Source organism: Callorhinus ursinus, unplaced genomic scaffold (genome assembly GCF_003265705.2).
Source record: "Callorhinus ursinus isolate GAN/ISIS: 27379988/994484 unplaced genomic scaffold, GSC_fseal_2.0 scaffold5, whole genome shotgun sequence".
Taxonomy (NCBI): Eukaryota; Metazoa; Chordata; class Mammalia; order Carnivora; family Otariidae; genus Callorhinus; species Callorhinus ursinus.
This window is the reverse complement of record NW_027397067.1, coordinates 62906970-62920804: the sequence shown is the minus strand read 5'-3', so window position 1 is coordinate 62920804 and position 13835 is coordinate 62906970. Positions and strand designations below refer to the sequence as shown.

Genomic DNA, 13835 nt, shown 5'->3' with positions numbered 1-13835 from the left:
TTATTTTATCTATACATGTTCCTTTAAGTTCTTACCTAAAGAGTTTTCCTCCATGTGACAAAGCTGCTTACTTAAATGCTCATTACTACTCACTGTTTATGCTGAAATAATGCATTATTTGAGTTGCAGTTTGCAAATAATGATCAAAGAGTGCCTTCCTCTTAATTAAATCATTGGTTAATTTGATGAGCCTTTTCAGGGGTCAAATGAACGAATTCTATAAAAATCAATCCTATTGACTTCCCATTCAACTGAATCATTTCAATATTTATTATAATGTTTCCTTCCTATACAGATTAAAATTCTTCACAACTAAAGCATTAAAACGAATATGGCATTTACTTTATACTTTCTAACAGTAAGCTTTGACCCATGCTTAGGTGGTCAGATAAACCGCAAAGTGTTAGGAAAACTAACTTGATTAAATTAAGAAGGAGGAACTACACTATTAATAAGTAAACAAGCAAATTTTGGACACCTTGACTCTTCCAATATTTATTTCACATTTGTTGTAGTTTAATATATGTTTAACATGGTTTATGTTCTCTTTCCTAGAGAGACACCTCCTCTATGGACGGCCCGCAGTACTTTATCGGACTAGATATGATATCTTATATCACACTGACTTTGAAAGTGGTTATAGTGAAATATTCCTAATGCCTCTCTGGACATCATACACTATTTCCAAACAGGTCGTTGAAAAAGTTGGTTTTATATTCTTCATGTGATTACATTCCTTGCGTTAATGTAATGATTGCTTACCTAACAGAAATTTGTCTTAGAAAAGATTTTAATTTTTCTTGATGAAAGAAATCTTACATCGAATCGATTGCAAGTTATTTTGAACTACACTTTATTCAGTGTTCTAATAACTTCACAGGAATATGTTAAATTATCAACGTATCAAAGGGAGTATACTAATGCTTTTCATTGCTTTTACTCTGTTTGCCATTGCCCAATAGTTACCGAAGCCACCCAGATTTGGCTGTTTGTTTTAATAGACTTTATTTTTTTTTTAGAGCAGTTTTAGGCTCACAGCAAAATTGAGTAGGCACAGAGAATTCCCATATACGCCTGGCCTCACCTCTGCACAGCCTCCCTGACTGTCAACATCCTCTTTTTTTAATAAAGATTTTATGCTGGGGTTTCAGTTTTGGTGAAGATGAGATAGGTAAATTTATATCTGGATAAGAAAAATGTATTTGGCAGTTGAGGCATGTTTTTATTTCCGATCACAAGTGAATACATCCAGTGCTGCAAACCCAGCTTCCTGTTGGTTTGTACCCCGTGCGTGTGCATTTGCCCTGGTATACAGATGTATATGCAGTCTCTCTTTTTATAGACGATATGTCTATATTATTTCTTAGAGTGTTATTTTTTAAGCTGTCTTCCATGGAATCCTATCCATTACTTCAGCAGTCCAATTTCTGCTTTTCATATTGTTGTTTTACTTAAGATTTTGATAAAAGAGTTCTGCCACTAAAAAAATACAAGAGTTTGAAAATTCCTGGCTTACTGTATTTAAAACTGAGGCTTTGTTTTTGGAGTCAGGATATCAGAGTATGAGCTCTAGTAAAAGCTAGAGGGGTTTTGGTTCTGGCTGTTCATGATAGAGCAGCCTGGCTTCCATATTTCCACATTGCTTTAGCATGGTCTTTGTGATGGCATTCCTAACTACCTCTGACTCACCTTACAGGCAGAAGTCTCCAGTGTCCCCGAGTACCTGACCAACTGTGTCCGGCCTGATGTCCGTGTGTCTCCGAGTTTCAGTCAAAGCTGTTTGGCCTACAAAAATGATAAACAGATGTCCTATGGATTTCTCTTCCCTCCTTGTAAGTTACAGAATATCAGGATCTGACCATTCTAGAGGGATGTTATTTTCTGGAATCTGGACTGTTAGGATTTCAGTGGTCTTCAGGTTTTCTTCAAGAGAGGAACTCAAGAGACTGAAGAGGTGAACTTCTATGGGATCCTTCCAAAATCGGTCATAAGAGAGACCACTTTTCACAAATCCTGTTCTCTAGGAGAATTCTGAAGTACAAGGCAGTATACAGTGAGCCCCCTCACATCATTAAGTGGGACTCTGAAAGTGAAATAGTGTATCATTAAGACATTAATGTTTTAAATACTATACAGGTGATCACTTAAGAATATGGGAAGCTCTTTTATTCTCAGTGGCTTGATGACATGTTTTAAGTCCAAATTATGCTAGTGAAATCAAGGAATTCTTTTACATAATACGGAGTTGACCCAAGACTAGGTAGGAAGAAAAAGCATTGTAAAGATTTTGGGGAGACAGCTCTTGGTAAAGAAAAGACATTGGGTGGGAGAAGAAGGAGGAAATGCTTATCAAGTAGGGACCAAGTAGAAATAAAAGGAGTAGATCCATTCGCCATTCACTTCATGATGTTTGGACCATTTTAGAAGATTGATTTTTCATTGGTGTAGATTTTGGTAAGTAATGGACACTATTTGTTTGCCTAATGTTTAGATCTGAGCTCTTCACCGGAAGCTAAATATGATGCATTCCTTGTAACCAATATGGTTCCAATGTACCCTGCTTTCAAACGTAAGTCTGATATTTACCTAGTAAACTATTACTTATGAAAAGAAATATTTCTAAATTTGCCACTTACCTTTTCTACCTCTATGTTAATTTTGATAATAATAGTGTCTTTCACGTGTTTAGCTTTTATATTTTTTGAAGAACTTTCTTTTTTTTAAGATTTTATTTATTTGAGAGCGAAAGTGAGAGAGAGAGAGAGCATGAGTTGGGGGGAGGGACAGAGGGAGAGGAAGAAGCAGACTCCTTGCTGAACAGGGGGCCAGATGCAGGGCTCAATCCCAGGACCCTGAGATCATAACCTGAGCTAAAGGCAGACCCTTAAGCAACTGAGCCACCCAGGTGCCCAAATTTTTGAAGAACTTTCATGTAAATTCTCTACCATTAATCCAAAATATGAATCTGTGAGGGAGGTTGGTAGGTTGTTTGTCCCTTGCTTATAATTGAAAAATGAAAGTCACAAGAAATGACCCAATTCATAAATGACAGAAACTGTACTAAAGCAAGTTTGTATTTTGCTTCTAAACTGGTGTTCCTTCTATTTCAGCGTTCATTATATTGGTGTAAGAAGGGTCTTCTTTGTGCTTTGGAGGCCACTTGACATTTAACAAACACCTATATTTATTTATTGAATGTTAAATTTAAAGCCACTAGCACTTCTCTCTTTTAGGGTAGATGGTGATGATATATTCTGAATGTTGACCTTGAAACCGAGAAAGAGTTTAAAGGGTCCTCTGAATTATGAGAGTATTAAATTCAGATGGTCTTAGGGCTTAGCAAATTATTCTAGTTTCTTTGAACACCCATAATTTCTTTGTTAGATGACATAAATATTTTTGTGGATAATAGTGATGCTGTGAATGGTAGAGGTACAGAGAGCCCAGCCCCCAAAACCAAGTTCTGGTCCCCAGAGTATGACCACTAGCTATGTAATCATAAAAATGTCATTTAACCTCTCATTTATAAAATTATGAGAATTGATTGTATGATCTCTACGGCTTATATGGATTTATGACTTAATTGTCCAATGACCAGAATAGTCCATTTTCTATTTCCGATTACAAAGAATTCACTCATTTGCCCATCCATCTCATCCATCCATCCATCCACCCACCCACCCACCCACCCATCCATCGATCCATCTATTCATCCATGTATTCAAACATAGAGAAAGCATTCTGGAATAACTTTTACCTCCCTTTACACTGAAGAGACTTATATGCTTATAGGAAAGGTAGGAAAAGGCAGCACCTCTACCTACTTGCACTTGGCAAACGAGCACTGGCTGTATTACAGGACTCTTGGGGCTGAAATACAGTCTCAGAATCCAAACACGTGATTGTGGAGTGTCGTCAACAGTGGCAAGCTTCCCCAACTTGACGTTGGTGAAATGACCAACATGACGTTGGTGAAATGACCAACATGGTCTAGAGAAAAAAAAAAAATGTTTATTTGATGTCCTAGTTAGTAAATGAAGGTTTATTCAAAGGTGGAATCCTTTGCTTATGAGTAAAAATTAAAGTAAGCTTTTGAAAGGAGATTTCCTGGTTTTTTTCTTAGGCCCAACTGAAAAATGTTTCAGAAACCCACATAGATATATTTGTTGTAATATTACATGGAATGCATCTTCATTTAATTTCCACAAATCAGGGTTTCCTGGATTTCTTTATTCTTTACTGATGCTTTTTTGACCAAGCAGTAATAAAGGACACACACGGTACCACCCTGAGGCTGGCATGGCAAGAGGCCTCTCACAGAGGGCTTGCTGTTCTTCCCTAGGGGAATGGTTTTTTCACATGCCACATGTCTGTGGGTTTGGCCTTTTGACTGCTCTCATTGTTATTTCTTTCTCTCTCTGCCTTCCCAATTTTTGTGCTTAACATTTGAACTTCTCTCCCACTGTCCTCCTTTCTTTCTTACAAATAACTGTGGCATTTTGGCTCTGGTGGGCTGCTCTTTCTCATTCAAAGTAGAGTATCAGAAGGTATAAAGAACAGTAGAAGCACCATGAGAAAAACAGCCAAGTGCTTTTTAATAAGGGAGATAAGAAGTGATAGCCTGAACCTCACAACCCCCATGTAGGGTAGAGTGTAGTTAAGTTAAACCTAACATCTCAGAACCAACTCACTATGTGCCTTTCCTGTCCTCTTGTCATTCCCTTCTTTCGCCCTTCCTTTTCCCCCACTCTCCTCCTCTCTGTCATTCTGATTGACCATGATATAAACTGGAGCTAAGGCGGGCAGGGAAGTCCTCTTCAGGGATGACCTTGAAAATGAGAAATGAGTGAAGGAGGAGAAAGCAGACGTGCACAGATCAGGGAGTTTTCCCAAAATAAGGAGGAGCAAATGCAAAAGCTTAGTCTGAAACAAGTTCGGCAAATAGGAAGGCAGGAAGAAACCCATGTACCTGATGGGGAAAGAAGTAGGAAGTAAAGTCATGCAGGTAGGCAGGGGGGCCACAATGGGAAGTTGGAACTTTATTCTAATTGCAGTGATACATCATCTGGAATGTTAGGAACAGGAAGTTGGGAAGAATGTGATACAATCTAATTATGGTGCAGAATGATCCAAATGGCTATTATATAATGGCCTGCGGAGAAGTAAGAGTTTCTCACTGGGATCTGGGAAGTAGTCTTTTGCGGTAGTTCTTTGCGAAGAAGATAGTAGCTGAGACAGGATGGATGCAGTGAAGATGGTGAGAGGTGGTCAGCTTTGGGTGATGGGAGAGTATTACAGAAGTGGCCCCGGCAGGGCTTGTTCAATGTGTATATGAAACAAGGAGCCACATCAGGAATGACTCGTAGGATTTGGACCTGAACATGTGAGTGAGTGAGTGCCATTAACTGATGGAGAAGCCAGGAGTTAGAGCAGGATTGGGAATGAAGACCAAGAATTCTGTTTGGATAATTTTTTTAGACATGATTATTAGGTATTCAGGAGAACCATGAAATGCGTGGTTGAATAACACGCCTGGAGCTCCTTGGAAGGGTCAGGGCTAGAGACACAAACTTGGAAATAAGTGTTATCTATGAGATCATGAAGGAAGGAAAGGTAGACTAAGGCCTTTTTTCAGTTTCTCACCAACACAGTACTTTCTCTTTTGTACACACGGTTCCCTTTGCCTAGAGAATACCCACTTATCCTTCAGAACTCAGGAGCCACGTCAGTGAGGAACCCTTCCCTGACTTATTGGGCGAGGTGAGCTAAATTCCCCTACCAATGTCTCCATATCTTTCTCTCTGCTGATTCATAAATGACACACACACAGCTGGTATTTCAGGGCAAATTCTTTTCAAGAATCGCAACAGCTCTACTGTCTCTTGGCTTGTGACATTTGGCTTGTAGAATGCATCCTAAAAGAGAATGTGACCACAGCAAGGAGTTTTTGTTCATGAAGAATGTATTTCCCGCCCCCCCCCCCCACAGGAATCTGGAATTATTTCCAAAGGGTATTGGTGAAGAAATATGCTTCGGAAAGAAATGGAGTTAATGTGATAAGTGGACCAATTTTTGACTATGACTACGATGGCTTACATGACACACAGGACAAAATCAAACAGTAAGTTTGTCATTTCTACTCAGTGTATACTTTTAAATTCTAAGAGCTCACTTAAGGCTCTTTTTTTTTTTTTTTTCAAATATTCACACGCTCAAGAAGAGCTGATACCTGTGAAATCCTTTGCTCTTTGAATCTCCTTGTGATTTCTTCAGTGCTTTGGGACCTTTGATTAAATGTGGTAATGGTGGTTGGAATGGAATGGAGTTTTGCGGTAAATAAATGCACTTTTCCATTCCATGAGAGAAATGTACCAAAAGATTTTTTAAAAATTTGTCATTTATTCTTTAACAGCTCTTCAGTGGAAAGATGATAATTTTCCCTCATCTCCATTTTTTGGGGGGGACTTTTGGAATCCCTTAGATTTTCTGGGTCAGTATATCTTTTTTTTTTTTTAAGATATTTATTTATTTATTTATTTATTTGAGAGAGAGAAAGGGAGAGACAGAGTACGAATGGAGGGGGAGGGGCAGAGGGAGAGGGAGAAGTAGACTCCCCACTGAGCAGGGAGCCTGATGTGGGGCTCACTCCCAGGACCCTGGGATCATGACCTGAGCTGAAAGCAGACGCTTAACCAACTGAGCCACCCAGGTGCCCCTGGTTCAGTATATCTTAATAGGAAATTCTATATAGACTTTGGTCAAATCTAGTTGTTTCTATCCTTCTCCATGATACTGTTGGAGAGATAAAAAGATAAGGCATACTTGCTCAGAAGGAACTTAAAGTTTGGTGGAGAAGGCAAGAAGATACAAATACAAAAAATTCATAAGAAGTCATTTATTTCTTTTAAGATGTATTTATTTATTTGAGAGAGAGAATGCATACAGGGGAGAAGCAGAGGGAGAGAGAGAATCCTGCCAGGGAGCCTGCCATGGGGCTCAATCCCAGAATCCTGAGATATGACCTGAGCTGAAATCAAGAGTCCTCTGCTTAACCGACTGAGCCACCCAGGCACCCCTCTTTAGAAGTCATTTAACTTTATACATGCATGAAACAGAGAGTGGCACAAAATATGAGAGGGTTTAATTGTGCTTTACAGATAATTAGGAATAAAAAGCTATTTTTTCATATATATATATATAATTAATAAAAGAGGAGTTATCTTACTCCCTTTCTCGTCATCTGTAAGAGAAATTTCATCTTAATCGTACATTTATTTTATTGCTGATATTGTTAACAGCTTTTAGCCAAAATTATCATTTCAATCATATATTTTGAAAATGATTAAAATTAAGATAATAGAAAACCAGGTAAGGAATTGTGAGTTTCTGTACTTCAATTTACTGGAAAAGATTTTTTTTTTTTTAATTTCTAAGTTCATCACTAGCTCATCAGTCCTTAGTATTTCCTTGAGTAAATGAGTTCTTTGTACCAAGTTCAGCATCTCACTGTGGTTTGAAAGGGCTTAGTACTACTCCCCTAGCTCCAGTGCCTCCTCCCTCAGGTCCACTTTACAATCCTATGCAAGCTATCTTCCTGAAACGTGGGGTCTCGTGATGACTCTTCCGGGCAAGAAACGTTCGATGAGGTCTTACTCCCTAAACAATAATGCCCAAATCCCACAACTTGGCCCTCAGAAGCCACCAAATTATGGCTTTAAAAAAAAAAAAAAGATTTTATTTATTTATTTGAGAGAGAGGTAGCGAGAGAAAGCGCAAGTGGGGAGGAGAGGCAGAGCAGGGAGCCCGATGTGGGGCTCGGTCCCAGGACCCTGGGATCATGACCTGAGCCGGAAGCAGATGCTTAATGGACTGAGCCCCCCAGGCGCCCCAAATTATGGCTTTTTATTGACTCTTCCAGCCTTACGTTTCTACTATCTTGATCTGTTCATCATGTCCAGCCCCTAAGTCTTGGTTCAAGCTGCTTTCTTTGCCTAGAATTTCATTTCCACTCTGCCAAGTCCAGAGAAAGAGGGGATTCCAGGCAGCAAAAGCATTATGTTCAAAATACAGAGGTAGGCTAGTGCTTAGAAGTGAAAAATGATTCCGTTGAAGGGGAGTTAATTTTAGTGACTTAAGCAATATTCATTGGTCACCATTTTAAAAAGAAAGCTACTACATCGATGGTCATTCTATTTTTCCTTCCTGTTCCAGGTATGTGGAGGGCAGTTCTGTTCCCGTACCAACTCACTACTACAGCATCATCACCAGCTGCCTGGATTTCACTCAGCCTGCCGACAAGTGTGACGGCCCCCTGTCCGTTTCCTCCTTCATCCTCCCTCACAGACCGGACAATGAGGAGAGCTGCAATGTGAGTTCAAAGACAAGAGTCCACTAAAATGAGTCATCTTTGTTTCTTAATTTAGATTCCCACTGGTAAACTCTTACACACTTATTGTAAGCCATTTGGACTATACAGTGTAACCAAGTAGAAAGAAGAAAAGACCCAAAGACAACTTTGCTTATCACCTGGGAACTTTGTGTTTGAATGGCTTTCAATTTTCAGTGTAAGGGTGTGGGGAGGAGGAGCATGGGGGTGTACATTTATTGTAGTTCTAATTATGGGTGTGATTTTGTCAAATGATCAGAGTCCCCAAATGTTTTTGCTTTTGCAAGAGACATACTTTGTAAAGGTAGGATGAAAGGAGCAAACGTTGTGATAATTGTTGAAACTAGGTAAGAATTCACAGGGGTTCTTTATATCAGTCTCTACTTTTGTGGATGTTTGAAAGTGTCTCTAATAAAAACTTCTTTTAAAGACACACAGGCATATATACTTTATAAATCAGATTTTTCATCTACTGCTAGTTATGAGAGCAGTTGTAACAGGTCACCCCATTCTCAAATACCACAGATGACTCATCCATGGACGCAAGAAGGCGTCATGAGAAAGCCCTGGGTGGGGATGGGAGCCATGCAGTGGGCTCCTGGCCCTGTACTCATTCTGCCTACACTTGGGGACAGATCACATCCCTTCCCCAGATCTCTTTAATGTGACAGAAAGGCTGTGCTCCAAGATTGATTTTAGAAGTAATAGTCCCCATGATTTTGCCTTATAGAATAGAAGGAGCAGGGATGTAATCTACTGGAGAGGGATTTAGTCACAAGTCCCACTTGGTTCCTAAATGGTGTAAGGCGCTCTGAGAGAAAGAGCAGTCTATTAAACGTACTTACGATTCCAGGGGTCTGCAATGGGCCAGAGCAAATAAAACAGGTGCAAAAATGGCTACAAAAGGCACAGAGCCCTAAGAATGAGCACTGGGTGTTATACGCAACTAATGAATCATTGAACACGACATCAAAAGCTAATGATGTACTATCTGCTGGCTAATCGAATTTAAAAAAAGTAGCTTCGCCAGAGGTTATCAGCTTCATGGACAAGGTAGCTGTTGGACTATGGCTTCAGCTGTGGGTGAAGATGGAGGCTGTGGATATGCCCAAAGCCAAGAAAGCAATACAGGAAAAAAAATGGAAATTTGAAATATGGCCAAGAAAGCTAATGAAGCTTGACCAGAATATTGGGAATGAGAGTAATAGTGGGACATAAGGTTTTAAAAGTTGCTTGGAATCAAATTTAAAATAAAAGTAGTAGTTATAGTAGCCGTAGTGGCAGAGGTAATAATTGCAACCCTTTTCTGAGTCCGTGTTGTGAGCCAAGAACCGCGCAGGTCCTCCACATATGATGATTATTTCTAATCATCTCTTTACTCCACCAGGCAGGCTTATATGGTCTTCCCCCCACTCCCATTGGGTTCACTGTTGTGAAAGCTCTAGGTAATAAAGGAAAAGTATGATACGTTGTTACCTGGTTAGTTAGTAGGAGAGCAGAACTTTAGATTCAAGGCTTCTGACTTCAAAAGCCCATCCTCCTTAAAGTTTATCAGATTTCCATAGCAGGACCTTGAGACCTTAGAAACTTTCCCAGTCACACCAGCATTAGGTATCTACGGAAAACGCCAACGCCTAAGAGCAGCATTTTGGGCTCTGCTTCAGGGAGATAAATTTAAGTTGGAAGGGGTCAAGCATGGTGCTCAAAGTGCTTTGGCAAGATTCACGGGATTGAGGTCACAGAACCGGAAGTGAGGTTGTGGTCTTGGAAATTTAAAAAAGAAAGTGGAAGGCAGCAGTATTATACTGAAGGATCAGTAAGATCTTGTCAATAATTTGATCGGAGGTGGAGAAGCAGGGGGGACTGCAAGTAAAAGGCAAGCTGACGTCAGCTTATTGGCTTGACCTCCCCCATTTTGTTTACTCATAACCACGAGAGTAGCCAGTGGTGTACCAGGGGGGTTTAAGGCCTCTGCAAAGCATGATATACTTTCTTTGGACTTCAGTTTTACTAAAAACTAATGGGGAGGTGAAATTTTTTGCAAAAAAAAAAAAAAAAAAAAAAATTAAACCATATATTATAGAGTGAAATTGCAAATTGCCATGCATTTTTAAGATAGAAGACTACAGGGACATTCCAGATGATAGTAGGCCACTTAAGGTACACCTAGATTCCTGGGAAGTATATGTTCAAGTGTGTCTGTCGTCAAGGGACTTTGGTGATGGGACACTCAATTCAAAGGCGTTCTTCAGCCTCCCAAATTGTAGAACTGACCAATGAAATCCACAGATGTCCTCACAGGTCTTCCTCTCCTTTCTCGCTCCTGACTCTGCTTAGAACTTAGAGAAATTTATTGCAGAGTTTATGGCAAGCATATGTCTTATTCTTATGCTGCCTGCACAGACACCTGTCCTTGCTTTGAAGGTCACCTTAAAACTGCTGGGGCTTGAATTCACAAACTTACTTAGGAGAAAGTCAGAAAGAAAAGGCGGGTGAAGAGTAAATGTCCATAGCAAGAAAGACAATAAGCAAGTTGACGGGTGGGCTTTTGCATTTATCTTCTAAATTATTTATTTTTAAAGTGTTTCCTTCCCTTCCCTAGGTGCGCATGAGCTTTTATTTGAATGTTATTAGTTTTGCATTTTACACCAGAGTCTCCTCTAGCAAATATTTCTGTAGACTGCCAGCTTGCATCAGGCAGAAGATATTTTCTTCCTGTGTTGCATGGCCAGGATTTCCTAATGACTAGTGTTTGGCGAGATTTTTGCATGTGAGAACCAGAAGAAAATGCCCTTCAATTGAAATTGGCAAATTACTTTCCAAGGAAAGAAATAACAAAAGACAATTTCTTTTTTCTATGGATTCTTATAATCCCAGCTGGCCACTATTTAAATTAGGAAAAACCTTTTCACCCCTTTGTCTGTATATTTGGATGACTGCATTTACAAAAGAAAAACTAGGCCACTGAAAAATCAAATGAAGAGTTGAATATGAAAATTCTCCCAAAATATAGCTTCATGCTCACTCTGCTTACTCTGAGGGGGTCCTGATCCATTTGGAGACCTCCTACTTCGTTAATTATATGGTCACAGTGAGGATTGGTCAGTCCCGTTGTGGGCAGAGTTATATTTAGATCTGTCTCTTCCTGTGAATCGCAGAGAACTTGGTTAGCTTGGGTTAGGAGGGTGGGGCATGCAGGGTTAAACTCCTTACTTCCCCAGCCTGCAAAGCAATTTCTTCCTATTTCTTCATTTTGCCCGGGATAGCCAGGCATCAGTTTCCTGAACCAACACCCTCGTGGTACATATTTAGCATTGGCAAAAGCTGCTCTAGCTCCCTGTCCAGGTCTGTGTGGGTTGGAGCTTTCCGAGAAAACCCACTGCAGGTTCTCAGGCTTTGGTGGGGAGTTCATTGAGACCATGGGTGGTGAAGGAGTTGGGCGAGGGCATTTCTGAACATACTCAGCCCTCAGACACACAGCCACCCTTCAACTTGTAGAATGGCTCTTGGGAGCCATTGAAATTCTGGGGGCAAAGGCCCTCCTGCCTCAGGTCTACTAATGAATGTAGCCATTTCCCCCAGAATTCTCAGGGCTCTCAGATCTTATTCTTTCTTTCAAAAGTGAAAGAAGATATGTTTAAAATGTAAAGAACTACTCCTCCTGAATGACTTTCTACTTTCATCTTAGATATGAATAAATTATTTAGTGTGGGACATCTGGACGTCTTTCATTGGAATTTGTGCCAATGGGGCCATCTTGGCAAGTAGCTAAGACAGAAAGAGATTTCCTTCCTTTTTTCCACGACGTTGTTTCCTTACTTTATCTTTTGTCCGCCCCACCCCCCTTTTTTCTTCTCTTCTTCCTACTGTCCGGGGAGCTGCTGAAGTAAGCATTATTTTCCTTGTGAACCAATGAAGAAAGCCTAGAGAGGTTAAGTAGCTTGGCCAAGGTCTCCTATCTAGGAAGTCATAAAGCCACAATTCCAGCCTAGGCCTCTTGGGCTCCAAAGTGCCAGGTGTAGCTACTGAGCAGCTTTAAGTGGAACTCATCATTCAAATATCAATTCATTGCAATTTGATGGACGACGTACTTGATATCGTGGGTTCTTCCAAAAGACCAGGAATGCACCCATGAGAGTTTGTGCATTAGGCATCAGCTCTTCACTTCCCTTAGACGTCAGAAGAGCATTTCAAATTACTCGTGCTCTGTGCTCCCCGGTGTAGTTCAACGGCAGTGGGAAAGAGAGACATTGCTGAATTCTCCAGGACCTTTGGTTTTTGTAATTTTGATTTATGTTCTGAAAACCTATTGAGTCAAATGCCCTTTCACACCACATGTCTCATTTATTTGGTACAGCTAATTGCTGTTGAAAATGTTTACAGCCAAGGGCAGGTATTTGTGGCACGTTCCCAACAGGAATGTGGTAGAGCAGCCCAGGAAGCCAGGAAGGAATACGACACACTGGCTCTGGGTGCAGGAGTATGGAGGGCTCATTTGTGGACTTGGAGAATCTCCTCTGGAAGAGTCTGGCTCTGATTGTATTCTGTTTCCACTGCAGAGCTCAGAGGACGAGTCGCAGTGGGTGGAAGAACTCATAAAGATGCACACAGCTCGGGTGCGGGACATCGAACAGCTCACCAGTCTGGATTTCTTCCGAAAGACGAGCCGCAGCTATCCAGAAATTCTAACACTAAAGACATACCTGCATACGTACGAGAGTGAGATCTAACTATCTGATCATCTGCAGTACAGTCTTATCAACTGGTGTATATTTTTATATTGTTTTTGTATTTATTAATTTGAAACCAGGACATTAAAAAAAGTTAGTATTTTAATCCTGTACCAAATCTGACATATTATGCCTGAATGACTCCACTGTTTTTCTCTAATGCTTGATTTAGGTAGTCTCGTGTTCTGAGTAGAGCTTGTAATAAATACTGCAGCTTGCATTTTTAGTGGAAGCTTCTAAATGGTGCTGCAAATTTGATATTTGCATTGAGGAAATATTAATTTTTCCAATGCACTGTTGCCACATTTAGTCCTGTACTGTATCAAAATACTGATTTTGTAAAGTTGCATTCATTTACTGTTAATTATGACAGACATATTTAAAGCCTTATAGACCAATCTTAAATATAATAAATCACACATCCAGTTTTTTTCTGGTTTACTTGGCCTTCGTTTCACTTAGAGTATTTGTTTCTGGTATATTCATGCATGAAAGGTATACATTTTTTTGTATTGAGCCCTCTTCCTTGCTGAATAGAATACGTATAGTCAAAAGGACATCCATGATATTCAACCACAGTGGCCTGGATGAGATAGTTTGGGTACACACCTCTGAGAAATCAGGAGGGCAGAGGACAAGGAGAACCAGAAGATCTCCTGAATACTCTCTCTCTCACCAATCTCCTTTAAAAATACTTTGACTTTTGGAGGAGTAGGTTC

General features: G+C 40.1%; 1 protein-coding gene across 11 annotated transcripts in view; it reads left to right on the top strand.

Annotated features, from left to right (window-relative positions):
- Positions 1-13563, top strand: part of ENPP2 (ectonucleotide pyrophosphatase/phosphodiesterase 2) — a 108656-nt gene extending 95093 nt beyond the window's left edge. For all 11 annotated transcript variants that reach the window (XM_073893150.1, XM_073893149.1, XM_073893148.1 and 8 more), the window contains 6 exons: positions 556-692; positions 1697-1832; positions 2492-2569; positions 5989-6121; positions 8212-8368; positions 12946-13563. In XM_073893150.1, the coding sequence (XP_073749251.1) occupies positions 556-692; positions 1697-1832; positions 2492-2569; positions 5989-6121; positions 8212-8368; positions 12946-13116 (812 nt within the window). In that variant the 3' untranslated portion in view covers positions 13117-13563. The remainder of the gene's footprint in view (positions 1-555; positions 693-1696; positions 1833-2491; positions 2570-5988; positions 6122-8211; positions 8369-12945) is intronic.
- The last annotated feature ends 272 nt before the right edge of the window (positions 13564-13835 follow it).